At 37.3% G+C, this 27685-nt stretch overlaps 1 protein-coding gene across 4 annotated transcripts in view; it reads left to right on the top strand.

Annotated features, from left to right (window-relative positions):
- Positions 1 to 27685, top strand: part of Plppr5 (phospholipid phosphatase related 5) — a 173321-nt gene that overhangs the window by 108849 nt on the left and 36787 nt on the right. For all 4 annotated transcript variants that reach the window (XM_051185604.1, XM_051185602.1, XM_051185601.1 and 1 more), the window contains 2 exons: positions 2829 to 2961; positions 6314 to 6564. In XM_051185604.1, the coding sequence (XP_051041561.1) occupies positions 2829 to 2961; positions 6314 to 6564 (384 nt within the window). The remainder of the gene's footprint in view (positions 1 to 2828; positions 2962 to 6313; positions 6565 to 27685) is intronic.

Here is a 27685-nt window from a genome sequence, read left to right as displayed (position 1 = left end):
AGGGCTAGAGTGTTACTATTAACATAGCCGGAGAATGAATGCCCGATCTTGACCTTGCTTCTGTCTCATATACCTCCCTAATGTTGTGATTAAAGGCTAGTGATCGCAGGTGCTGAGATAATCTTTGTGTGAGCTGTTTTTTCTTTAGGTCTGGATCAGTCTTGTGTATCTCTGGGTGGTCTTGGACTCAGAGAGATCCATCTACCTCGGTTGAGAAGCCAGGTGTAGTAATTGCGATAGGTCTGCTTTAATATGTTACTTCGCCTTTTTTCCTATGCAGTCTTTACTACTCTTCCTTTGTTCTTTGTTTTGAATATTATGTGGCAAGGGGAGGGGATTTTCTTTTCTGGTCTAATTTATTTGGTATTCTTTAAACTTCTTGTACCTTATAGGCACATCCTTTTATAGGTGAGGAAATTTTTTTCTATGATTTTGTTAAAATATATTTTCTGTGCCTTTTAGTTGAGATTCTTCCCTTTCTTCTATTCCTATTATTCTTAGGTTTGGTCTTCTCATAGTGTCCAGAATTTTCTGGTTGTTTCCTGGCAGGATTTTTTTTTTTTTTAGAATTTACATTTTTTTTGACCTATGTATTTATTTGATCTATTGTATTTCGTCTTCTGAGATCCTCTCTTCCACCTTCTGTATTCTGTTGGTGATGCTTGCATCTGTAGCTCCCGTTCACTCATCTAGATTTTCTATTTCCAGAACTCACTCAGTTTGTGTTTGCTTTTTTGCTTCTACTTCCATTTATAGGTCTTGAATAGTTTTATTCATTTCCTTCAAATGTTTGATTTTTTTTCTTGGCTTTCTTTATGAGATTTATTCATTTCCTTCAATTGTTTGTGTGTTCCTTTTTTGTTGATTTTTTTGTTTGTTTGTTTTGTTTTTTTTGAAGAATTTATCCCATTTTCTAAAAATTGTGTTTTCATGGACTTCTTTAACGGAGTTATTCATTTCCTCTTTAAAGAACTTTCTCATCTTCATGCAGTTGGTTTTTAGGTTGTTTTCTTGTCCTTCAGCTGTGTTGGAATGTTTAGGTTTGTTGTAGTAGGATAGCAGTGCTCTTATGGTAACATTGCCCTGGCTATTGTTGATTGTGTTCTTATACAGGCACCACAGCATCCAGGTCTGGGCTGATGTTAGATCTAGGTACTGATTTCTGAGTTGTTCTTTCTTGGATGGGTGCCCCGCCACCCCCTTGGTTTATGTTTCCTCTTTGATCTCTTGGTTTTTGCAGTTTAGATTTCTGACAGTCATTATAACAGGGAGTCTTTGTTCCAGTTGGGAGCTGGACTTCTGTCAGTTAGGATAACCTTTGGGGGCACAGAACAAGGAAAGTAGAGACCTGAGATAGTGTGGGGAGTCACTTAGATAGTGGAGAATGTCTACATCCTCCTATCTGGAGTTATGGATACTGTATAGTCTCTGTCCAAGTTCTCTTATCTGTTTTTCTGGCATGTGTGGTCTATTTTCCTGGCTGGCATGGCCTGTACTTGTTCTTCAAACTGATGTGGCTTGTACCTGTTTTCTTATTAGAGAGTCTTAATTAACTTTAATAGGATTGATTAAACTCAAAACTAACAGGGACAAGTTAGCAGGCAAATGATTGTTTCCAGTTTATTTTTCACTTAAATTTAATGTAAAATTTACTTCAATTTCTTAATATTGTGTGGATATCAATGCCATGGTATGCAGGTGAATATCAGAGATTAGAGGATACTTTTGGGGGCTTCCTTCCTCCCTTCCTTCCTTTCTCTCTTTCTTTTTCTCTTTCCATGGGTTCTGGGGATCAAACTTGTATAGCCGAGAGCTTGTTTTATCCTATACCTGCTGAGCCATCCTGTTGAAACTTATTTATTGATTTCCTATCTTATGCTTTTTCCATGATTTTTAGTGGAATCAGTCCTCAGGTTAAGTAAAAAAAAAATTATTCTTGACTTTTTAGTGTAGAAGAGAACGAAATATTTAACTGCCCAATTTTCCATGTCCTTATTTGTAAAATGAAGGAATTCTTGCTCTAAAACATCACTGAGGAAATGTTTGAGAACTACTGCAACTGTATAATGATTAGTAGAATATAATTGTAACTAAGAAGTATGTCAAGCCAAATCATAGTCCTCATCACAAATTCTTGAGCAGGCACTTATTTCTTCACTTGCAAAGAGGTATGGTAATATTCTACTTCATATGTCTGATGAAGATTAAAATAACACATTCTTAGAAAGATGTAAATAATAGATTAGTTGTTAAAGTTTCTTCATAATGTCTCAGAATAGAAACATCACAAGGTCAAACATCCATGTGTTGTTTTTCCTCACAAAATATATTGATGTTTTCAAATCAATATCTGTACAAGACCTTTCTAAAAATATTCAGAGAAAATATATTTTATCATCATCTTTTAACATGGTAATTATTCATGAAATGTAGCAGCACAAATTGATGGAGCTCATTGTGCCATTTTCATTCATACTTATGACATATATGTATTAATAAGGGAAAATCTGTTTTGAAGTTTAGAGAAGAGTCAGATTTAAGCAAGGTAAGTCAGTTTTTCAAAAATAAAAATTGTGCACTAAAATAACTGAGAATTTTTAAGGAACTTTTATATATATCAAGTATTATAGTCTACTTTTATTTTAAAACCCTGACATTTTAATATTTTTTAAGATTGAGAAATTATGTCTGCTGAAAAAATAAAAATTAAATGGTCTACTTAGCAATTGCCCTTCAGTTTTACATTGAGATAGTTACAACCTTTTAAATAAAGGAAACTTTCATATTAGTGAAACTAACACTCTTTAATCTTCTAATTTTTTTGCAAGATAATAGTTGGAGAAACTGCTGTGTTTTGCCTACAATTAGCCACAAGGGATTTTGAAAACCAGGAGAAAACTATTTTAACTGGAGACTGTTGCTATATAAACCCACTGGTACGCCGAACTGTCCGATTTCTCGGTATGTATCCATTGACTTAGTTTTATTTTTGTCAATAAAGATGATCATATATGAGACAACAACAGCAATTTCCACATTAAGAAGGAAAGACTACAACCCCTGAATAGTATTTTTAAAGAAACTAAATGTATTCAGTTAAAATAAGTGACTTAGTGTGTAATACACAAGGAGCAACCCTAAGTAGATCAATCAAGATGGGTAACTTGGTATAAGGAAGAATATCATATTTAATAAGCTCTATCCCTTGCACTAGTCTTGAGATAGTTTTCATGTAAACCTAGTTATATCCATAGTTTTGATAAAGAATGAGAGACACTGATACTTTAGCTTTTACCCTGCAAAAGTCAGCACTTAACAAAATAACAAATTACTAAGCATCCTTGTAGTCAATAGAAATTTAGACAAACCAATTTCATTGGACAACAAATTTCAATGTCAATTATCATTTCCTGGTTTATTAGACTAAAATGATCACAGCTATGTGTATTAAAAAGAATGTATGATGAATTCTGATGGACATTGAGAGATTCATTAAGAAGACTACAACTTTACAACTTTTCAGAGTGTCTCATGTTATGGCGTTCAAGATGAAAATTTTGGAGACAGCAAACAGCATACTATCCTATAGCTACTAAACTAGAGACTAGACATAAAAGAATAAGGACCATAAGCCTCTCTGAAGATGAAGGGTCTTTTTTTTGGAAGACTGAATATTTCATCATCATCAAGTTAGGTATCTCCAAAGTCCCTAAGTATCTTTTGAAGGAATATTATATAAAATATAAAAATATTATATGATAATAGAATGTTATATAAAATATATAAAACATTTTTATTTCATTTTCAAGATATATAATCTTAAATTTTTATTTTTTGTATACATAATATGCTATTGACCCATTTCTCTTTGAATGTGAGCCATTTAATAACAAAATAAGTAGCAAGCAATGACATCTGCAAGACTAAAAGTACTTGAAATTAGTACTTTCCAAAGTACTATTGAGCGAAGTTGGTTGTGTTATTGAGGAAAAACATTCTTTGCATTTACATGCATGTTTGTAAAGGGCCATGTGTCACAAAGTAAAGTGTGCCTATTACATGTCATGTTTCTTCCTGATTATATAAATTTTCTTTTGTTTTGTTCCTTTGTGTGACCTGAAGTTTCAAATCTGTTATAAGAAAATGAAAGCTTGTAACTGAAGAAACACTGAATAAAAACATTGCACTTTGCAAAAGGGGATTTGTGCTTTCTGTCAAAGGAACAGCTATGCCTACAGGATCCCACTTTGAAAATTATCTGTGTCATCAACAGCACTACCAGATTTGGACCTGATACATGAACATTTTAGTTTTAAGACATATTTGGGAACTTCTCAAGTATCAAGAGACATTTCTATATTCTTCCCAAATATTTCTATTTTAAACAAGGAGACCTATTACACTAGATAAAAAGATTAGCTTAGTTAAGAAATGAGTACATTTTAGCCTACATTTCAAAGGAGTACAGATATAGATGTCAGTGCTTACTTTGAGGTTTGTGAAGGACAGATTATGTTTGCATCTTACTGGCCTCGGTTTGCTCCCAGTTCTGTGCCTTTTCTGATTTTCTGCTTTTCCTAGCCTTAACTTGCTATGACTCATGGCACACTGCTAAGAATCAAGAAAGGGATTCTTGCTGTTTTTCTTTGGAACTTAAAATAGAAAAATCAATGTTTCTATCACCTTGACATTTGGAAACTTGGAGTTTTATTATGTGTAGACTTTTTTGTGCATAAAGAAATCTTATTTAACATGTTGAAAATTTAAAGAACATCCATGCATCTAATACTGGAAAATTATTTGATCCCTTGTAATTTCATGATGACTTTCTAATATAACAGCCAGTCATGATGGAAGGCTTAGAACAAAAAACAAAAACAAAACAAACAAAAAAAAAAAGTTCAGAAATACACAACTAAGAAGAAACAGGTCTAATTTTTATAAATAAAATTAATATGACCTTTTAATAATTCAATTCTTTGGGGAAATATTATTTTACTGTAAGTTTAAAAGTCATTGGAAATGAATAAATGGCCCAGTAGTTAAAATTTCATCCTGCTTCTACAGTGACCTTGGGTTTTATCCCCAACGACCGCTTACAGTGGCTCCCTGCCACCTGTAACTCAAGCTCCAGGCTATTTGAAGTGCCCTTTTCTGACCTCTGTGAGAACCTGCACAGATGTGGTGTACAAATATGCACTCAGATGCACACACATACTTTTGTCATAAATAACTAAAACTTGAAAATAATAAAAATCCTAACAGATTTTATTACCTCAAATTGGAAATCAGTGGATTTCCTCACATTAGAACCACACCTGTGAAGGTTCCATTTTATGGATATCTTGTTATCAATGACAAAATTTGTTTTTCTGAGGCATAAAAATAGGTTTTGTTCATAATTTAAAGTCTTCCATAAGATTTTAAAAATAAAAAAACATCTGCATATGTAATACTGGAAACCTAATAGGCATTTGCATCTCTCAGGTAGGAAATAGCCAGTGAATCTGATTAGAGAGATCTTCTAAAATTCAAGTAAATTCTTGTGCTTATCACAAAGGGAAGAAATGTCCATGAACTTAGATTTGTACTTTCAGGTAGTCACCGTAAAGGAACTTTAAAGCCTTAAAGCCAATCGAGAATTAGAATATTGATTGCCTGCTTGTTACCCAACTTGTTCCAAAACAGATAACTAGAAAGAAAATCTCTAAAAGATGAAGTGGGGCTACATGGTAGCTGTTCTGTGCCTTTGAAAATGTATTTCTGAAGGCAATGTAGAGACTTGAATCCAAGAACACTCTGCTTAAGATTTCTCCATGATATTTAAATATAAACTGATGACTTTGAATTTTCCTACTAACTGGCACCTCCATAAGTAGGTTTAGGATGCATAATCAAAGAGAAACAATTGCTTTGCTTTATGCTAGTGTCATAAAACATGTCAAAAATAGGAAAAATAGATATTGCTGACATTACTAAAACACGATAAATCATACCCTCTTTGGTGTCTGCCTCTTTATTTCAAAACCTGCATAACCCAAATATAATCTCAGAATATATTTTGTTTCTTGATTTTGTGTCTCACAAACCTGCCATACATGAAAATGTAGCCAGTGGTAGACAGCTCAATATGTTAAATACTTTAACACCCTTAACTACTCCAGAAAGCCAAGGCAGAAACTGGGGAGAGGAAAAAACTGAGTATGTGCACTTATGGAATGCATTACAGTTTCTAAAATATCCCCATATTTGATTGTTATAGAATGCTCTTTTAAGAAGAAAGCTAACGTTGTTTGTTTTCTTTCTTCCCCAGGAATTTATACGTTTGGACTCTTTGCTACAGATATCTTTGTAAATGCTGGGCAAGTGGTTACAGGCAACTTGGCTCCACACTTTCTGGCCTTGTGTAAGCCCAACTACACAGCTCTTGGGTGTCAACAGTATACACAGTTCATCAGTGGGGAGGAAGCGTGCACAGGCAACCCAGATCTTATCATGAGAGCAAGGAAAACCTTCCCATCCAAAGAGGCTGCCCTCAGTGTTTATGCTGCCATGTATCTGACGGTAAGTGACAATCAACAAGGCATAGTCCTAGGGATGTCTTTCCCGTTTTGCAAGCATGAAATTCTTTTCTGAACCATGATGAGATTTATACATAGAAATCTAATTTTTCTTTTGACCATACAATTTATTTCTAATATTTGCCAGTTGTACTGCGAATGATATTAACTCTGCTGGCTCTCTTGAGGTCATATGTGGGTAGCTTATTACATAAAGATATATTACAATTGTAATTTCTGTTTGTAAATATATTTGCCTTTATATTAAATAAGACTTAAAAGAAACAAATTTTGTTCTGTAGCACTATCCACTGAGTTCTAATAGCATAATTTCGAGAACTGTCTGGGTTCCTGACTGCCTACCCAAGCTCTCAGGTTACGTGGTTCTGGGAGAGAAGTAACTCTTATTTTAGAAAACTCCTTTGTTATTGGTAATTACATCATCATAAAGTTTCAATCAGTATTTTTATATTTCCTCATAGAACTAACCAAAATATCTTTAGAAATTATGTTTTCCTTTTATTCTTGAGTATTTGCCCTCATTTTGGTAATAGTGACCAGGCTCTGTGTATAGGCATCCTAAGACTTTGAGGTGAGAATGTGCAGTCATAGCTGATTGTATTACTGACAGCAGGGATGGATAAAAGGGTAGCCATGGCAGGTAGCTCTTGACCCCAACATATCCTCAGTTGGCTTTCTCAGGTCCCTCAGGAGGTATGCAGGTGTGGAGCTGAGCTTCAAACTTATTTTCTGTGGGCTTATCCATAAACTGTGGTGATAAGTGCAAAGGATGTAGATGCCTTTGGGGCCTCTTCTCAGTGGTTCCAAGACCTACTCTCTTCTGATATCAGCTTATCAAGGAAAGGTTTGTACTAAATAAATAAATAAATGAATGAACAAATAAATACTGGCCCAGCCTGAAACCAAATTCGATTATTTCTAATGACTTGGAAAAAGTTAGAATCTTTTTATGTTCCAGAAGCTATTTGGTGTTCCTAATGCAATCATGTCAGGTTACCACTAAAAGCACAGAGTCTCAAGCGTTGCTCAGTGCTATGTTTCTCTAAGACTGGAAATAAAGATTCTTAAGTAGAAGGAAACTGTATGAGGGAAAATGTAGCAGTGTTCATAACATTTGCAGTGCAAGATAAATATAGAGGTCACAGAGTAGAGAGTTTAAGAGTTTCAGGTTGCTGTTGCTCTTTATATATATATATGGTTGTTACTTGCTGTCCAGATGGATCTAGAATTTACTATGCAGCTAAGCTGGCTGCAAACCTTTGGAAATCAGTTCACCTTAGCTACTCAAGTGTCTAGAGTGAGACTTTCTAAAGCTTATAAACCATAGTAATTGTACTCCTCACTTCCTGGTCTTTATAAACTTCCCATCAAGAAATTTTGAATAGCATTCTGGGAGTGAATCGTATCCTATCATTTTGTCTGCCACTTCCTGCTGACTGCTGTAAAATGTTTGTTACGATTCCCTTCTTGCCGTCTCACTCTGTCCCCCAAAATTTGTATGTTCCTGGAGTTCTTCAGTTTCCTTAGTCTATCAGCTTTCATTCTCCTATACATTGTAAGGTGCCTCTCGCCATTGAATGAAATGTGCAAACACTCATTTTCTTCTGTATTCGCCAAGTTGCTTGACTACAGGCTTCTCCTTTGCTAGAATATGCAGCACTCAGCTGTTCAGGGAAGGTTTTAAGTGAGTGAATCAGAAGGCACAAGGCGGGTTTTCATCTATGCCTTCATCTAAACCTACTGTTGACTTTTTGTAGGGACTCTAAATATATCTGTACATGAATATGTGATCAAACAAATGATGGAAAGAAATCACATAGTGCTTTCTGAAGCCAGATACTGTACTCTCTTTTAACATTAATAGATGTTGAAATTTGTTCTGTATCCAGCCTTTGGCCATGGTAATGAATATGCAACTAGAATAAAATATTTAGCCTTGTTAGTATCCTAAATAATCCTTCAAAGACATTGCTATGTGTTGGGCATGGAAAATCAGGATGATTGGCCAGTAAGATAAAGTGGAGTTTATTAGGAGAAAATAACTTACACAGGACACAAGTGACTACATCGCTCCAGCCCCATGGATTCAGATCCTGCCACCCTGATGCTTTCTGTGACCTGAAGGGGCTTCTGAGCCCCACTTCAATCCTTGTAATTGGTTAAGTCAGCACTTTTGACCACGCCCAAATGGGTGTGGTCAGCACTATAAGTGAAGTGTGTGTGTGAATATCTCACTACAGCAAAGGGATATTGTAATAGCTCTTATGCTCTAGAAGAATCTTCACATTTTATATTACCTCTATTCTTCTGACCACCTGCAAGTGTTTCTTTGGGCTCATGCTTTGTACACTGCACTGTTCTAGGCATAATAAAGACAAATACTGTATTAATAATAATTATTATGACTTTAGCAAACATTTATTGAGCACTTCCTGTGGTAACTAATTTTTAATGTTAACAAATGTCAACATCTACTCGTGATTATTTATATTTAATAATTCATTATGTGTAATCATTTTTTGAAACTATGTCACATTTTGTAGCAGCTGTATGTACTCATTTCACCCATTTATAGATGGAGATACTGAAAAAGTGATGTCCTTTGTTCAGATCTAGTGAACCACAGATTTTTTTGGCGATAATGATCTTCAAGATGTCTCAGATAGAGAAACATTAAATTTTGCTATTTCTTATTTGTTCATGGTTAGCCACCCCCCCCCCCACATTATTTCACCAGCCAGTACAGTTTAAAGCCGAGGATGCAGATGGTGATGAGATTAGAAAACAGCCCAGTGCTGAGGAATCTTCTGTCATTAAATGCTGTTCAGACTAAGAGTTAGGATCCCTGCTTGTAATTACATTGATGGGTACCTCTGTCTTTTCAACAATAGATTCTGTTCTCTCCTAACTGCTTTCTTCTCTTTCCTCACCGCCCCTTTGTGTGTGAGAGAGAATGTGGGTGGCTGCTATGGCAACCCTGAATATAACTTGTGCTGCAAAACAGAATTTCCAGTCAGGTTTTAGCATTATATTAGAACTTATATACAAATGTATTTTGCCCCAGATTCACTAGTGACACCTTGGGAAATACTTCCTTATGGAAAGTTTGGGTGTTTCAAACTAATTTGGTCTCCTGGAATGTTGGCCAGAATTTTGATAAGCAGGTATATAGGAAAGAATGCCTGACAAACAGTATTCTTTATGGAAATGATCTTATGCTGGTGTGTGGAGGTATGTTTATTTAATACTAAGTCATAAACATGTGAATTCATAAGAATGAAGTGTTCCAGTATGACAAATCTGTGAAAGAACTGAGAAATATTTGTTTGATGATACTCTTGTGGCTTTGCATAAACCCAAGGAATTTGAACTCTCCTTAAGGATCTGACTTTAATTAAGGCTTTGGAGATAATTTGATTTACTGAGAAGTTTAAAGGGAAAAACATCCATAATCCTATTTTTACAAATGCAATTAGTTTCTTAAGTTGAGGGGATAATCTAAAAGTTATTTAACCCTCAACTGTCAAATTTCTAATTCAGTGTTAAACTACATTATAATACTATTTAAATTTAGCGCTGGAGAATGATTTATCAAATTAAATGCAAGAAAAAAGGCTTTCAATTTTGAAAATGAAAAATTATGTTTGAAATCCAGTTAAACCCCATACATTTTTGAAACAGAAAATGCATGCCCTTATATCTTTGATCACTTCCAAATCTGACCTTAATTTTTCTTCTAATAAAATATAACAATAGAAAATGGGTTGGAAAGATGATTCAGTGGTTATGAGCATTGATTGTTCTTGCAGGGGACCCAGGTTTCATTCCCAGCACCCACAGAGTAACTCTAGCTCAGGGGGTTCCTGATGCTCTCTTCTGTCTGGCTCTGAATGCACAAGGAGCACAGACATTCATGCAAACAATATACCTGAACAATAAAATAAAATTTTAGGAACTTAAATGTAATTAATTATAAGCCAGAGTCAGGGCATATCTAGGCATTGGCTTCCTTTGTGTAGTAACCCATGTTGATCCATTCTAAAGCTACAAGTGAGTTAGAGCTCCCTCCCCCCGGGTCTGGGTCAGCTCACCAATCAGCTGGGGTTTGCCTCAATTGGCACACCTAGAATAACTGGGCTTCTCTCATCCTGAAGAGGTTTTCCTGTAGGCCAACTTGACAGATTGTGTCTCTGAACAGCTTTCCAAAATGTTGAAGCCCCAAGCTTTGAGGTGTATGGAGACTTATGCTCTGATTCCCTAGGCCTTCCATCATGGCACTTAATCTATCCAGGTGAATCACAGATGACCTGTAGAAGGAAGAGTGAATCAAGTAGACTATGAAGGTGAATATAATGTCATAGGAGGAATTTGTGATCATTATATAATTTATCTAAGTATTTCCTGAAGAGTGGAAGGAGAAATACAGCTTTTCCTCTGTCTTCTGTGTTAGTAATCAGTCATTGGCACTCTCCCTCTCTTACTTACTGCAGTAATATTTGTAGTGACCTCATAGGATTCCATGTATACTAACTACAAATCATGTAATGCTGAGACAAGAATTAGAAGAACACACCCTATTTGTTTCATAAGACAGATCTGAAGTCATGTTTAAAGGGAGAAATAAGGTGTGTTAAAACACACTCTGAGCTTCCATTCTATCTTTTTTTGTCCAGTGATGAATGCTGCCATCACTAAGTTGTCCTATAAAATTCCACACATAAGAGTAACTTAATCTTAAAATGTATAAAGTCCCTGGGCTTCAGACTTCACAGGAACAAATTTGATCAAGTGTCTGCTCAGACATATATAAAAAAATATTACTTGGCACACAGACAATTCAATAGCAATGCCATGACTTTGGTGACTAGTGCTACCATTGCCATTATTAATTGACTGGCACTTTCCTTGTCAGCATTCAGCTGTTATTGTGTGCAGTGAGAGAAGTCACAAAGGCCATCTGTAAAATACCCTCTATGTCCCAATGTATTTGCTGTCATAGGTCCTTTAATCACACTGTCTCCCCTTTCCCACTCTCTACCCTGAACTCGGTCTCAAATTTTTTTCTATCTAATGCACAATCTTTCTTACTATCTTGGGCACAGGCATTAAGCTGTTATTCCTAGCAATAAAACATAATGATGCTGCTGTTTGAAAGTGCACACATAAAATTACAAAAATGGGTGAGTGGGATGTGATAAGCCCTTAAGCAAATGATTAAAGACACACAAGTATTTCCTATTTTTATGGAATATTTTTGTTTTACCTGGCTTCTAGAAATGAAACATGCATTTGTATGTTCTGTAGCTGACATGTGGATTTTTAATTGTATCTGGCTTTTCAGCCATATCCAAGAAGTCTCTACTTTGTCAACAGTGTATCAGAACCTCTGAGTAGTCTGAATTCTCCCATGCTGTCAAGCTGAATTCTTTCAGGCTGAAAGCAAAGAGCATTGACATTTTAGTAAATGTGGGCTTATTATCAGTGAATGCAGTATCTAAGGCACTCTTTTTCAAATATTAAAAAGTAGGTCATAGGGTTTTCCTAGGCGTTAGCAAATCAGTGTGGGAACTTCAGGAAACTGTCCATTCTCATTAGGAAAGGAGGTCTTACCAGCCCAGAACAATGCAACATAGTGAGGGTTGTATTATGACTTTTCTGGGCACTGGGCACTATACCTCCCTAGGATACTTTCACCCTATAAATCTTAAAAATTACATTATTATGAAAAGGACATTGTTTGTTTTGTTTTCTTTTTTGAGACAGTTTCATTGTGTATCCCTGGCTAACCCGGAACTCACTCTGTAGACCAGGCTGGAATAAAACTCACAGAGATCTGCCTGTGTCTGCCTCCCAAGTGCTAGGATGAAAGGCATGTGCAACAACTGCCTGCATGAAAAGGACATTTATTAAGTATTAAAAGTTTTATTGAACCTAAAATTCTGTTCTTTCCTTTCATTCTGTCTCTCTGTCTCTCTTTATGTCTCTCTCTCTCTGTCTTTCTCTCTCTGATCTGTCTTTCTCTGACTCTGTATCTCTCTCATTTTAAGAGAAGAGAAGACATTTTCCTGGCTTATTACAAGGATCTTAGGCAGTGGGTATGCTTAAGATACATAGAGGATAAGTCTTCCCAGAGGATGGAATGTAATAAAGTGATGGTTGTACTTCTAATCTATCTGGCAGGAAATCTGAGCTCCACACATTGTCCACTGTTGGCAGGCAGCAGGGTGGATGCCTCAGACAGAAGTGGCACTTGGATCTTGAGGTTGAATGTGCTTTGGAAAGTTGGAAAGAAACATGGGAAAAGAGCAGCAGAATCAAAGGCAAGGACCAAGAAGCAAAGAAAACAGGACCTTGTGGGGCTTGGGTATGTGTGTAGAATTACGAGATCTAAGTAGCAGAGAGAGAGTAATACACCATAAGAGACTTGTAATGAAACTCCTTGGCTCCAGTTCATGAGCAATATGTAGCCAGAATATGACTTGGATGAGAAGTAGTACTTCTCACCTTTGACCAAATTTCACACAAGCCTACTTCATCCTGTAAGGCACCTGACTTCTCTATCCACACTGAGTTAAACTACTGCTAAGGTTTTAATATGGTCTGACATAGAAGATGGTCACAGGATTTCAGACAATGAAGATTTGGATTCATCCAGCTTCCCAAACATTGAGATCGCTATTGCTCTGGAAACCAGGTTCAACGAATGCAAGATGAGGTTCCTTGTTTCTAGAAGGTGAAATGAGGTAGGAACCCAAGCTGCCAAGAGCTGGAGCTGTCACTAGCTGAAAGCAAAGCTGGAGTGGCTAGATATTCTTGAACATTCTTCCTAGAGCCCAACATCAGGAAGTTAGTCCAGCATTCAGAGCAGTACCCAGAGTGCACCTTGGGGTTTTTAAAGAACCAAGCTCATGGGCTACATTGTGGAGGTCAGCTCTCCTGATTGATTCCCAACCTCTGTCTGCCAACTACATTTATTGGAAAGCTACTAACGTGTATAGCTTTCTTCTGGGTACTTTATAAGGTATTGCTCAGCATGAAGTTCAATCTTCAGAGATCCTCCCTGCATCAAAAGCATTTGCATGTAAGTGGTTTAATATCCAGGGACAGCTTACAGCACTTACATTTCAGCTATCAAACTGAACCAAAAATATAGTTCAAATAGAGGTAATTTCTTGGCACCACTGCTGTTTTATTACATTCAAAGTTGTGTTCTTATGAACACAGTCTAGTGTGAGTTATTTGTTTATGCCATTTTAGAAAAATCTTGGAAGAGGAATGAAGGGCTTCAAATACAAAGTAGAAGTTCCTGTATATTAGTGTAGCAATCTAGGGCATAAAATTATTATTATTACTAAGTGCTTATGGTGCAGAGAACTCTTCATGCAGTGTGTTTACTGTTTTCTTCTTCTACATAGGGACCTAACAGTGTTAGATTGGAGACAAGGCAGAGAAACATCTCTCTCTCTCTCTCTCTCTCTCTTTCTCAACTCCCCTCTACTGAAACAAAAACTAACAATCACACAACTAACTTCTAATTAATTTCAGTAACTATTCATCTATAAAGAAAGTTCTAGAAACACAAACTAATACTTCCACCTCAGAATCCACTTAGAACACGGGTGTCTTGTGGCTGTGTTCATTATCCTTCCCCCTTTTTCTCCTCCCCCCTTTTGTTCGTTCCATGGTTGCTGTCTCTTTCTGTCTCTCTGTCTCTATCTGTCTCTCTGTCTCTCTTGCCTCTCTCCCTTTCACCTTAAGCTATCACTTATGATGGAGTGCCTCTCCAGGTTTTAAAAGGCAGCCTCTTTGCCTTTAGGAACCTGTCAATTTGTTTCTGATTGGATACTCTGTTCCTTGCTCTTCCATCTCAAGGCTGTATCTGAGCACCCAGCATGGTCACAGGGCTCTTTTCTACTAAAACTCATTTTAAAAGATGCTTGGCCTCAGCTTTCTTTTCCATGAACCTGTTGCTCTGGTACATAGATGCTTTTCATGTCAGCTTCTTCTTCTCCTCCTCCTCCTCCTCCTCTTCCTCCTCCTCCTTCTTCTTCTTCCTCTTTCTCCTCCTCTTCTTCTTCCCCTTCTTCCTCCTCCTCCTCTCTTCCTCCTTCTCTTCCTTCTTCACCTCCTCCTTCTCCTTCTTCTTCTTCTTCTTTTTTTTTTTTTTTTGAGACAGGGTTTCTCTGTGGATTTGGAGGCTATTCTGGAACTACCTCTGCTGGTCTCAAACCCACAGAGATTCTTCTGCTTCTGCCTCCTGAGTGCTGGGATTAAAGGCATACCTCACCACTGCCCGGCTAGCTTCCCTCATTTTAAAGCATTTAAAAGCACCATACCTTCCAAATGTGTTTCCTCTCCCATCTAAATGCCTTACTGAGTTGCCAGAAAACCATGACCTGCCTTGGAGAATAGTTCTTGATCCTTTCCAAGGGTCATCTCACCCCTCCCCACTTTGATGTCTTTTCTAATGAACCCCCAAAGTCTTTTATTGGCTCTTAGCTCTTTCCTGAGTTCTAGTCTTTAGTCTTAAAAAAATAGCAATTTAGGAAGTGTCCCACCACCTCCTTCTACCTAAAATTTGCCAAACCAGGGTCAACCCTGCTGCTACTTCTCCAAGTCAGCTGTGTGCCTTCTGACTTGGTGATTGGCATTCTCCGCCTTCTAGTTATTTATCTCTGAAATCTGAGTCATTTTCAAGTGCTCCTTCTTCCATACCCCTACATCCAGATGCCTGACTCATTCTGTTGCTTCTACCTTTGATCTATCTCTGGAATCCAGACTTTACCCTTCTCTTGTGAGCTCCTACTGCTTTAATTCAATGCTTTGTATTGCTGGCCTTGACAGTTATAGGTGCTTGTTAAAAAAGATTCTTAATATAGCTTTTCCCCACCCATCTACCCAACACTAGGTGCCTGGATTAGCATGAGTTTTAAGCACACCTCTGTTTGTAGCTGTCCCTTATTGCACCTTGACAATCCTATGTGATACATGCAAGGACTTTTTCATTCTAGCTAAGGCTAAACAAACAAACAAAAAACCCTTCCTGCAATATTGATTGAACTATGACCTCTCTCCTACTCTCTCCTATCCCTGATTCCTCATTGCTGTTCTAACCTACAATGTGATGATATTTCCACCTCCTTTGGAGGTGATTGCAATTAAATGAGGTCATGAAAGTAGAACTTCAAGATGGAATCAATGCCTTTAAAAGAAAGGCATCAGAATGTTCCTTTCTTCTCTCTCTCTCTCTCTCTCTCTCTCTCTCTCTCTCTCTCTCTCTCTCTCTCTTTGTACCTCAAGAGGCTTCAGCAATATTCTGACCATCCTCAGATCAAGAAGAATATCCTCTCTAGAATATTATATTTTCAAAAACCCATGAATTGTGAAAACGATTTCTGTTGTTTAAGTATCTTTAGCATTTTGTTCGGTGTTCTGGAGCTAACTAGGATACCTCTCTCATTTCTTGGTTGCCCCTTTTAGTAGCTCATTTCTTAACTCATGTGAATTCTGTTCCAGGTGAAGATTTCTACCATTTATTAAGCATGGCATTTTATTTTTTATTTGTATGCTTTTAACTTTTAGTTTTACTCAGCTTATGATATTTCCATTACCTTCATACTCTTCCAAAATGCCATTCAACTTTATGCTCTGGTCAGTGTTGTGCCTTATAGATGACTGATAATGAGGCAGGCTGAGTCAGGCAAAATCATGTAAAAGGACAAGCTGAAATATGAGGCTGGAAAAATGAGTAGGAAGCACTAAGACCTAGAGGCCAGCTAGAATCAACCCACAGGAAAAGTGAGGTGAGGGGTGCTGTGACCTTACAACTCTGGTACCACTAGTACCCATCAGTCAATGCCTCTTCCTGCTCTGCTGCCATTAGAAAGTGGATGTTTTTCTGTATCTGCTCTGTGTCACAGGAACAACCGAGTGTAAATTATGTGCCAGAAGCCTGTCTGCCAGGGCACCGAGGATGGCCATATCCAGGTGATAGGTAATTGCTTCCCATCTAGAAGGAATATATGAAAGGAATTTTCCAATCCCAATAAGATGCTCTATCAATAAATAAATAAATAAATAAATAAATCTTAATCTCTATTAGCAGTGAGCTCCCCTGTGAATATTTACCTCATTTGATTGAAGCTAATCTTTCTGATCTTGATGGTACATCTACCATATTTGACATAAAAAAAACAAGGCAATTCTAGCATCTCTTCTATATAAAAAACTGTTTATAAAATAATAGTCATATGATGAGAGCATTGATTATTTATTTTTTAACTTTAAAATCAAGAACACACAAAAATAAAAATGGGACCAGTGAATTACTCAGGACATAAGCATAAGGACCTAAGTTCATGTATCAGCATTCAGGTGAGGCTTAATAGCATCCATCTGTAATCTCAGATCTGTGGTAGCATAGGCAGAAGGATCCCTGGAGTTTATGGGATGGCCAGTGTAGACAAATTGGCAAGCTGGAAGTTTGGTGAGAAACTCTGTATCAAAAAAATAACAAGGCGAGTGATAGAGGAAGAAGTTAAATGTAAATCTCTGTCACTCATACATTCACACCCAAGCGGTGCACATATATGCACTCATGTCTATGGTCATGCCACACATATGCCATGCCACACACAAAATGTCTATTTAAAATATTTTTAAATTGAAGTATTAAATAAAAATTGAATAATTATGGTGATTACACAAAAATACAAATATTTAAATGTGAAAGGTTATCAGTACTTTATTTCACATATAAACTGAAATTTGCACTTGTCCAACAGAATATATTACACTATATATTCATATATTTTCAGTTTTAAATTTTAGCTATAACTAAGTTCTCTAAGTAGTCACATAGATTGGAAGAACTGAAACATACAAATTGTCCCTTTTCATCTTTAATTGCCATGCTAACACACTGATGCTTTGCCTCCCATCAAACCTACCATTTAAATGGAACACTCTAGGGTCTGGGGACATTAAATGTTGCTGTAAAGCACTTGGAAGGTTCCCGGAGTTTTAACCAACCTGCTTTACAGACAGATCTGCATAGCCGAGTCTGTATGCCAGGAACAAATGGATGGCTGGGCATTCTTTGAATTAACTTCCAGCTATAATACAGTATGTATTCACAATTATGAAATGGGATGTGCTAATTGAAATACATATATTAACACTCAGGAAGAAGTACAATAATTATTTCACTCTAAAGCAACATTCCACTTAATATCAGCCCATAACTAATCACCCCAAAGCTGGCAGAGAACAAGCAATTACATGTTCACAGATTCTGTAGGTCACATAACTGAAAAAGGCACAATGTGGTTTGGTGTTGTTTATACTTTTTCTGCTTTCTCCTGGGAAGACTCAGAGAGGCAGAGTCAAGAGTGACATGACTCCAGGGTCAGTGTGTATAATCCACTGTTTATCTCCCTGTTTGCACCCGCTAGGAGAGATGAAGACTAAGACTGACTAAATATGAACTTTCCACCTTCCTTGGCTTCACCATAGTGGTACAGCAATTGGGTCTTGCTGCCTCTAAGTCCCTGCTAACATTTAGAATGATGAATATATGGCAATAATAAAGACCATGCAGACATTGGCAGGTTTTATTTTTGCAAACATTTATTACCTGCACTTGGGATAGATCCTTCTTATAGCATGCCCCTGTGTAAATTCTGATCTCCAGATACCTGCATAATTTATCACTTAATAAGGTTTAAGGTTACCCTTGTCTTGTAGCTATTTGTATATTCATGCCTCACATAAATTATAAATTCTGAGGCTAGAGAACATTATTTTAGAGTTACCTCGATGCTAATCATGGCATGAATATAATTTAGACATAGGTAAGTATGTTGATTGTCTCAGACAACTGCAACCATCTATTAAGTGCTTATTATTTGGAACACTGAGTTTAAAATAGGTGCATTGGCTTTATCCTCTAATATATCTATCATCTCAAAGTACACTGATACACAAAACAAAAATGTACTCATGATTTAGGAGGCCATGCCTGAATGAAGCTCTGGATGGTTCTGAATAAATAGCTCCTGGTCCTTAAATAAATAAAACAGTTGCATTTTCCTGCTGATTCTATCAGAGCCATGAGAAGTAAAGGCTCTGACATTGAGGCATAAATTACCTCCATTATATTTGCATGTGGGTATATCTTAAAAGCATATGCTCTGTTCCCTACTTGATCTAGAACAGCCACGGCCATTGTGAGGATGCCATCTGTAGGCAAATAAGGAAGGTAGGTGAGGAAGCCATGGCTAGCAAGCCAGCAAGTGGCATTTATCCACTGTCATTTACGATCCTGCCTTGAGCTATTGCTTTGATATCCCTCAGTGACAAATTGCGACCTAGGACTTGTAAAATGAAATAAACCTTTTCCTCCCTCAGTTCCTTTTTGGCCAGTGTTTTATCACAGTAACATTAAACCAAGATAGAGAGCTCCCATTACTCCTAAATTAAAGATGAGAAACTGGAAGCTCAGTGCGACCCCAAGTCACACAGCCATTAAATACTGGAGCCAGAATCTAAACCCAGCATGCTCTCCAAGTATATTCTCTGAGTGGCCCCTTTGCTCTGCCTGTCTTATGCAATCACCAAATGAAAGCACACACCCTACGGTCCATCCAGTGTAAAAGTCCAGGTTCCTTAACTTAAAACCTTTGTTTGGGTGGCAAATATTTCTGCAGTTACCCAAATAGAATTTTGGTTCTTCCTATCACAGTCCAGTTCACACAGCTATGGCATGATATAGAATTCTAGTGGTGCTGGCTTCATAGAGAGGATTAAGGACAAGATCACAGTGAGCCCATTCAATAAAGGCCATGAAAATGTTCATGTGTATGCACACACATGTATTTGTCTTATATATATATATATATGTGTGTGTGTGTGTGTGTGTGTGTGTGTGTGTGTGTGTGTGTGTGTGTGTGTGTGTGTGTTCTCAACAACCTCTACACAGACCTTGGTATTAATTTTGACTTACAAAAACAACCAGTCATTCAGCTGGTTTATTCTGAACAAAATTGCTGGGGCTTTTCACTTGGCCTATAGTTGGTTTACCTTAGTCCACACCATTTTCTTTGTTGACACATTTAATTTCACAACGCTCTATAGTAGTTCAGCTTGGAACTTCAATATTATTACTAATATAATCAAAACAGACAAAATGAAATAATAAAGGTGAAACTTTCAATGAAATGTCCCTCTGGGGTGACATTTGTGCAGCCTTAGGTGAGGTCCCATTACTAATAAAAATTACTACATAGTGTGTACTTCGGCCAGGTGTGATCTGGTCATTCCTTCCCATTGTTTGAGCAGCTTTCTAAAGTGGATCTCATCATACACAGGGCCAGCTCAACATGTGTGCAACCTGGATTCACTAAGGGTCTATGCTCAGAAGCACTTGGGTTGGATTTACAATGTTACTATCATTGTCTTTTAGTCGTTAATGAGTTTTGGCATTGTGTCCCTTGTCACTGTGGACTTAGCTCTCCCAGTGGGGTAGCCAGTCTTATAGTGACATACAATTATGGCTCTGAGGCTCTGATACCCCACTATAAATTTATCAGAAGAATCTTGGTCTATGGTTTAGAAGTAGGTGAATTTTCTGTTAAGTTCCTTTTATTTCCTAAAGTATATCATGTACAAATGGAAACATCAAAGTAAGTCAGGGATCTAAATGTTAAACAGGCTCCCCAAAATTGAGCCAAATATTGCTTTAATTTCTGTTTCTTTCTTTTTGTCTGGTCACTTGTTTGCTTTAACAGGCACATCACATCAGACTGCTGTCTTGATAGTTCCTGGATTATTTATTATGCCACAACCATTATTTTTTTCATGAAAGTCAAAGATGTTGATCTCCCCTTTTAATCATTTTCACTGTCATTAGTCATCTTAATGACTGAATAGAAATTTCTGTTTTGATGTCAATTTACAGTGGTTATGCCTTGTATTTGAATACGGTAGATCATAAAACTAGCGCTGGTGAGATGGTTCAATAGGTAAAAGTACTTCCTGTCAAGACTGGTGACCTCAGTTCAACCCGTGGAACTCACATGGCACAGGAATGAAACAACTAAAAGTTGCTTATAGTATATGAGCACCCATCCACTCACACATGTATGCACATGTGTGCACACATCTATCAATGAATAAAATCAGAAGTACAAAGTGAATAACTTTGAATTCTTGGAAACTCCCATTGAATCATTTATTTATTAATCATTTTTTAAAACAATGAGCATGTAAGAGGTTAGAGACATCACAGACAAGAGACCTTAGCTTTGATCTGAGGGAGATCAACACTTGGGGACTCATGGGAGGTGGGAGCGGACACCCAATGCTACCAAATAGAATAACTGGGATATACTTTCCTAGCCTAATTCTCACTCATTTCCACACAGCCCCACCTACTGGAGCTTTCTCCCCGTGTTTGTTCCTTCTATGTATTCTTTTCTTTCAAACACAATCCCTCTGAGATATAGGGCCCAGCAAAAATCCAGGTTGCTATTATCCCGAAGTCCTTGATTTCATATGCAAAGATGCTTTATCCAAATGAGGAGTTATTTACAGGTTCCAGGCATTAAGATTTGATCAAGTTGCTTCAAGTAGACACTATCAATTGATCGAAGAGGTGAGGAGATGAAATGAAACGAGAGAGAATGGTAGTTTGTGGGTGTCTTGGTGTGAACTGTGAGCAATTCAGCATGGTAAGAGCATAGATTCTGGGAAGGAGTTCGGAAGTAAGGCTAGAGAAACAACACAAGGACATCAGGAGCACCTATACATCCTCCTGAGAGACTGAACTCATTCCAGAATGTATCAGATGGTATGGAATTATTTATCATGAGCTCTTCAGGCCGTTTCCCCTGCTCTTAGCACTTTAGGAGATGAATTCATGGTGCCTGACAAACCCAACTAGCAGATTTTTTTTTTTAGTATATAACAGACTTTTAAATTGTACTTATTAAGACACCTTAAAAATGAATGCATATGTATCAAAACTTGCATATCAGCTTACTTTTTTGAGATGTGAGTGACATGGAAACCCTGATGTCTGTTCCCTCATGGTGCTGACTAGTGACTAAAAATAGCTTTGCCCACTAGGAGGGGCTGGTCTCCTTGGCCTCAGCCATCATTAGTTATTTCCTCAGTATGGTGCTGGAGCCCCTTAGGCAGAGCTCTGTGATTTTGCTGTTGACTGTTTATTCATTTGAATTGCTGGGCTCATTTATATTACCTGACTTGCCCTTAAGGTAAATTAATTTGTAACTGTCTCTTTAAGAGTCTCTTTCTACAGAGGTATTTCCTCTATCTTAAATCTTAACCCCCCCCCCCCCCCGCTCCTATACCCTCATCCTTCAACTTCTTGTTAAGAGAACCCACAGGAGAAGGTGTTTTTAGCTCTCCCTCCTCTGAATTGCTAGTTGCTCCAGTGAGCTTCTCCTTCCCTCTCTCTTCAATCCTTCTACTTCCTTCCCCTTCTCCCTTTCTCCCCCCTCTTAGTAAGGACAGGTGTTATATTTAAGCATAGGGCTTAGAAAATGCTATTGATCTCTGTGACTTTTATTTTCTGCAAATCCTCTTTATCATTTATGCTCTAAGACATATTCTTCAATTATTCCTAGTGATTAATTTTTTAATGTTTGATTTTGAAACAGGGCCTTGCTACATAGCCCAGGCTGCTTGCTAGCCACTGTGTCTGCCTAGTAATAAATCTGCTTATGTACATTTCTCTTTTTTTCTTAGACTAATAGCTTCTTTGGATCAGCAAGACAGACATTGCTATCTCCATATTCCTAGCTCAAGCCCATTGTCCAGGACAGAGGAATATCCCATAAGAAGAAGCAAGGGAAGAGAAGATAAGGGAAAGGAAGAGGATGCAGAGAAGGAGGAGGGAAAAGGATAAGAAAAGAGAGAGAGATGGAATAGAAGAGTGATGGAGGGAATGTAGGCAAGTGAGAAGGATGGATTTAATTAATTCTGTCTCTATTTCTTTACTTTTCATGAAAACTCAGCAAGATGCCAATTTGGCAACAGCTTTTTCAAGTATTTATTGAATTTGAATTTTGGTGATTTTCTGTGCTTCCTGTGTTCCCAACCTTGTGCAAAGGACTGAAACTACAGTAAAGGACAGAACAAACATCTCTCTGACCTAGAGGAACAGAGTGTTGTTTTCACTCAGTTATTTGAAATTATTATCCTGAGACAACCATTTTTTGCAACTAGCTCAATCTGCAAATGCTTATTTCAACAACCCATTATGTATTTGTATTATTAGTAGCTTTATTAGGATTATCCTGGAATGCATGAGTAGGGACATCAAATGTTTTGATTCTTAGTGTAACTGAGCATAAGTATCAATCTGGATGAGTTAGAGATTTTCAGACTAGTTAATATGCCTGTTAGCATCACTCTACAGAACTTGTGCTAGAACAGAAGTAGGAATGGTAGTTCTTACCCCTTCCTCGTTTTTACTAATGATCTTCACCTGAGTCACACTTCAGGGTGTGCATAAGCACACATCCTATTTAAACATTAAAAAAAATTACATCAACTCAAGGTTCTAAATATTCTGTTCATAATCACAGCCTGGGTGTGACAACCCAACACTTGAAATCTCTTCAGCCAAATTGGTAATTTTGAATTTCAAGTGTTCTACAGGTCCTTTAGCACAGTCCTATGACCCTAGCTGCTTGGTTGTGAACAGGTGCTGTTGGGCAGATCACAAGTTCCTATCTCCAATGAGCAACAGAGTGAGTTTAAAGGCAGCCAAGACAAATTAAAATGAAAAATGGAAAAAAGACTGGAGAATAGAGCTCGATAGTAGAGCACTTTGTCCTCTGCAAACCATAGCCCTCCCCCTACACAAGAAAGATAAAAAGGACAGAGTGATTGATGTGATAATTAACCTTAATTTATTTCTGCATGAATCAAAATAGCATATTTTGATGTGTCTACATTTATGGGCTAGCCTCCCTAGCCCATAAATGTAGACACAAAATTTATCAATTAAATCTGAAATTTTATTAAATTAAATGCATCCTTGCCATTTTCTCACACCACTTTAGTAGTGTCTCATTTTGTTTTTAAATGAAAATCTAAACTCCTGGACTTGACAGAAGGGACCTGTTGGCCTTCTGGACTCATTTCCTGACTTTCCTTTCTAAACTCAGCCCCACTACCAAGCCCATTCTGTCTCTCAGAGCTATTTTCTTTTTGGAGCTGTTGCTCCTTCCACTTGAACATTCCTCAAGGGTCACACCATTCATAAGACTGCACTGAAGTCCTCATTTCTTCTGTAGCAGCCTGAGTTTGAGGGCATGTTCTATTCCTCCCTAGCGTTAAGTCCTTGGATGAGTGACTTAACATTTCTGTGTTCTACCTGCCTTCCAGTTAGGTACCAACCACAAGGGGTTGTTTGCATTACTGGATAGTGTGCATGAAAAGCAGTTAGATCCATAATTCAACTTCAGTACATTTAAAATGATTCTTCATGATTTTAGCTAGTTGCTAAATCAAGCACTGCACTAAGCATGGGTCCTAAAAGGAAAGGATGCTTCTAGCTTTCTAAGCTGATAGTAACAACAAGATATGGGATGTGAGTATAAATGAATAACTTGTAATGACTGGGAACAAAATTCAGGATAGTACAATGAGGACCAAATGATCCTTTGTCCCCAATAACTAGAGCTTGGCTGGGGGTGTGGTGTCAAAGGTAAAGATGCAGAAGTGTCTTTTGACCCCTTTGGTAATCTGTTCTAAATCCCTCTAGAGACTGTTAATGGAAACTGGTGAGTAGAAAGAAGCAGTTACAGGAGTTTCCCATTCCCACCTTCCTTCCTGAGACAGAAGTGAATAGGAAACCAGTTCAGGTCTGGGGAAGGAAATATGATATCATGAGAGATGGGAATGTAGGGCCTGTTGAGACTCTAAATAAAAATTAAAAACAAATTATTTGCCTTTGTTTTCTTATTGCTGTGACCTAAGATCTGACAAAGGGGACTTAGAGAAGGAAGGCAGGGCTTGTTTTGGCTCAGAATTTTTGGGTACAGTCCTCATAGCAGGAAACAAATGACATTTGGAGCACAAGGTTGCTTCTGTTGTATCATGTCAGGCAGCTGTGAGCGCTGGTGTTTGCCTGGCTTTTCTCTTCCACTCAGTGGGGGACCTTGGCGCATGGATCTGTGTCATCCATCATGCTATCCTACCAAGTTGACAAACAATATTCACCATCACACTTTCCTCCTGGCTTAGTCCCCAGTGGGGTTATGAATTAGGTTAGAAATAAGCATGCTCTCAACTTTTAAGACATCCTTTGAAATGGTAACCTGCAACATTGATCATGACATTTAAAATGAGTGTGGAATTGATATTTTGTGGCTGATTGCACGCCTCAATACTATTTGTTCACCACAGTTTACACTGGCAGTGACTGTACACTTGTGCTTCATGACATGCACTTTTTCTTATTTCAATAGAATATTTGTCCTTCCAAGATATTATTTATGTCTTTCTTTATCATTTTAAAATTTGAAACAATATCTCAAAATTTAAAGTAAAGTTGTAAATATAATTTTCTGCTTATATAATATAAGCAGTTCATTCAAAGATCATTTATATTGGAAGTTACAGAGACGATTCTGTGGGTAAAATGCAAGCCACAAAAGCATAAGCCCAGCACTGAGCAAACACAAGCAGATCCCTAGAATTCATTGAATAGACCTACTACTCCATCAGTGAGCTGCCAACTCAGTGAGAGACAGTATTTCAAAGTATGGAACATGGTCAAGAAAGCCATCTGATACTGACCATTGGTCTCCACATGATTATATGCCTGCATGCACACACACACACACACACACACACACACACACACACACACACACACACCACATAGAGAGAGAGAAACAAACATCTACACATACTACATACACATATATATGCCAAAACAAAATACCATATAAATAGAACATCACATTGCTAATGATTATCATTTCTTTCCTTAACACAACAAGCTTATAAAGATATCACTGTAAGAGAAACTTTAACTGTAGGTTAGAGACATTTGAAATATACATTTACTAGCTTTGTCTTTAACTTTCAAATGAAATTTTATAGGAATCTTTAACAGCTTTTTTGGGGGGAGGGAGGTACTTTCTTCGTTTTCCTGTAAGCTAAGAAAAAATAAATCCCTCAGAATTTCCTAACACTGTACTGTGCATTTCTTTGTAGGATTTAAAAATTTCAAATTAGCCATTTTCATGCCAGTTTAATTCCCCTTCTCCCAGTGATATACTTCTAAATCTTGGAAATGACACAGTTATTTAAACCACAGCAATCAAATATATTTTGTTTGCTAGTAGCCCCCTAAAGAAACAGAAATATAGCAGGCTGTACTTATGCAAAATTTACCTAGCTTTTTGTTTGGTGAATGGAAAGCAAATGCATGTAAGGGGAGCATTAGTGATATTGATTTCAAAGATGAAAATGGTATTTTAAAAGTGTTTTTGTTGTTCCATCTGATGGATGGAGGGCTAGGGGTGCAATACATTTATTGGAGAGCACACAAGAGACTAATGGTCTCCATGTGAAATCAGCCATTGCTGCACTTCAGGGATAAGGTGACTGAGGCAATGATGAAGGGGCTGTTGTTCACAGCCAGGCCATCAATCACCTATTGTGCCAGGGGCAGCTGAGTTACTGAGCATATTCTAATTGAAACTCCATGTACCAGCTGGTCCTGAACACTGAGGTGCTTGTTACTTACTTCACATTTGAGAATCTCTAATGTTACCCATTCAAGGACATCAATGACAGGGTAAATCCTGTATTTCAGATGATGTAATCTTTGTTAGATGTCCATTGAAGCTATTAAAGAAAAAAGGATGCTAACATCTGATTTCTCAAATATTATAAAAACATTTGCCCACACATGCCTGTAAATTGAGCAATTAAAAATTACATGTATTTATTGATTTTATAAGTGTGCACAAACTCATGTCCCATGGACTCCAAGTGGGAGTTTTCTCCTTCTATCGCGTGGGTTCCAGGGACCAAATTCAGATTATCAGGCTTGATGGCAAATGCCTTTACTATTGAACCACCTTGGCTGCCCATTATATAATTAAATTTGTTATTTCTCCTGTGTAATTTTAGTATTACTATATCATTTTTACCCTTTATTCTAGTCACCAAGTAAATAAAAGTTTTCATGTGTCCATGAATATAACAGAAACCCTACTTATGTGGTAACTGCTAAACCCTACAAACAGCATTGCCATTTTCTCCGATCAATGATACAGCAAAGCTCAGAGAAGGTTAATAATTTGTCTAAGGTTAAGGAGCTAATTGGAGGTAGATTGGATTTTCCTAGATTACTAAACTCATAAAATATGGAATAGTTCATTAACTTTAATGAAGTAAAACCTTTAAAAGCTGTTAAGATAATAGGAATATGAAAAATAGGTTATGTGAGTTGTTAAAGTATTCAAATAATTCTACAATATCATTTTAGCAGAGTGTGTGCCATTTGAAAAGTTCACATATTAGTATTATACAAGATACATAGAATTGTTGTCTGACAAAGCAAAGGAGATATGAAGACTGGCTTCAGATTTAGTAAGTAGTTAGTACCAGTGAATGCAAGAAATATAAAATGTACAGTAACAGTAACTGATGAATAGATGGAATCTAGGAGAATTCAAATTTCACCCCCCCCCCAGAATTAGGATGTTTTTATAGGTCAGTACTGTCTAATAGAAATTTAAAACAAGGAGTTGAGATGATATTTCAGTTGATATTTGAGTGCCTATTTTACATTATCAGGACCAGAGTTCAAGTCTCAGCACCTAGGCAAAAATAAAAACCTACATATCTGTAATCCCATTGCTGGGATGTGGGGATGGGAGGATGCTGTGTCTGGCTATCCAGCCAGCCTAACCTAATAGGTGAGTTCCAGGTTTATCTGTGTCTCAAAAGCCATGGAGGAGAGCTATTGAAGAAGACACCTGAGTTACTTTCCCATACTTGCATACACTATATAAACATATAACACATGTACATAAAAATATAAAATGAGCTAT

Source organism: Phodopus roborovskii, unplaced genomic scaffold, assembly GCF_943737965.1.
Source record: "Phodopus roborovskii unplaced genomic scaffold, PHOROB, whole genome shotgun sequence".
Lineage (NCBI taxonomy): Eukaryota > Metazoa > Chordata > Mammalia > Rodentia > Cricetidae > Phodopus > Phodopus roborovskii.
The sequence above is the reverse complement of the archived record's forward strand: the minus strand, read 5'-3'. Positions and strand labels throughout refer to the sequence as shown.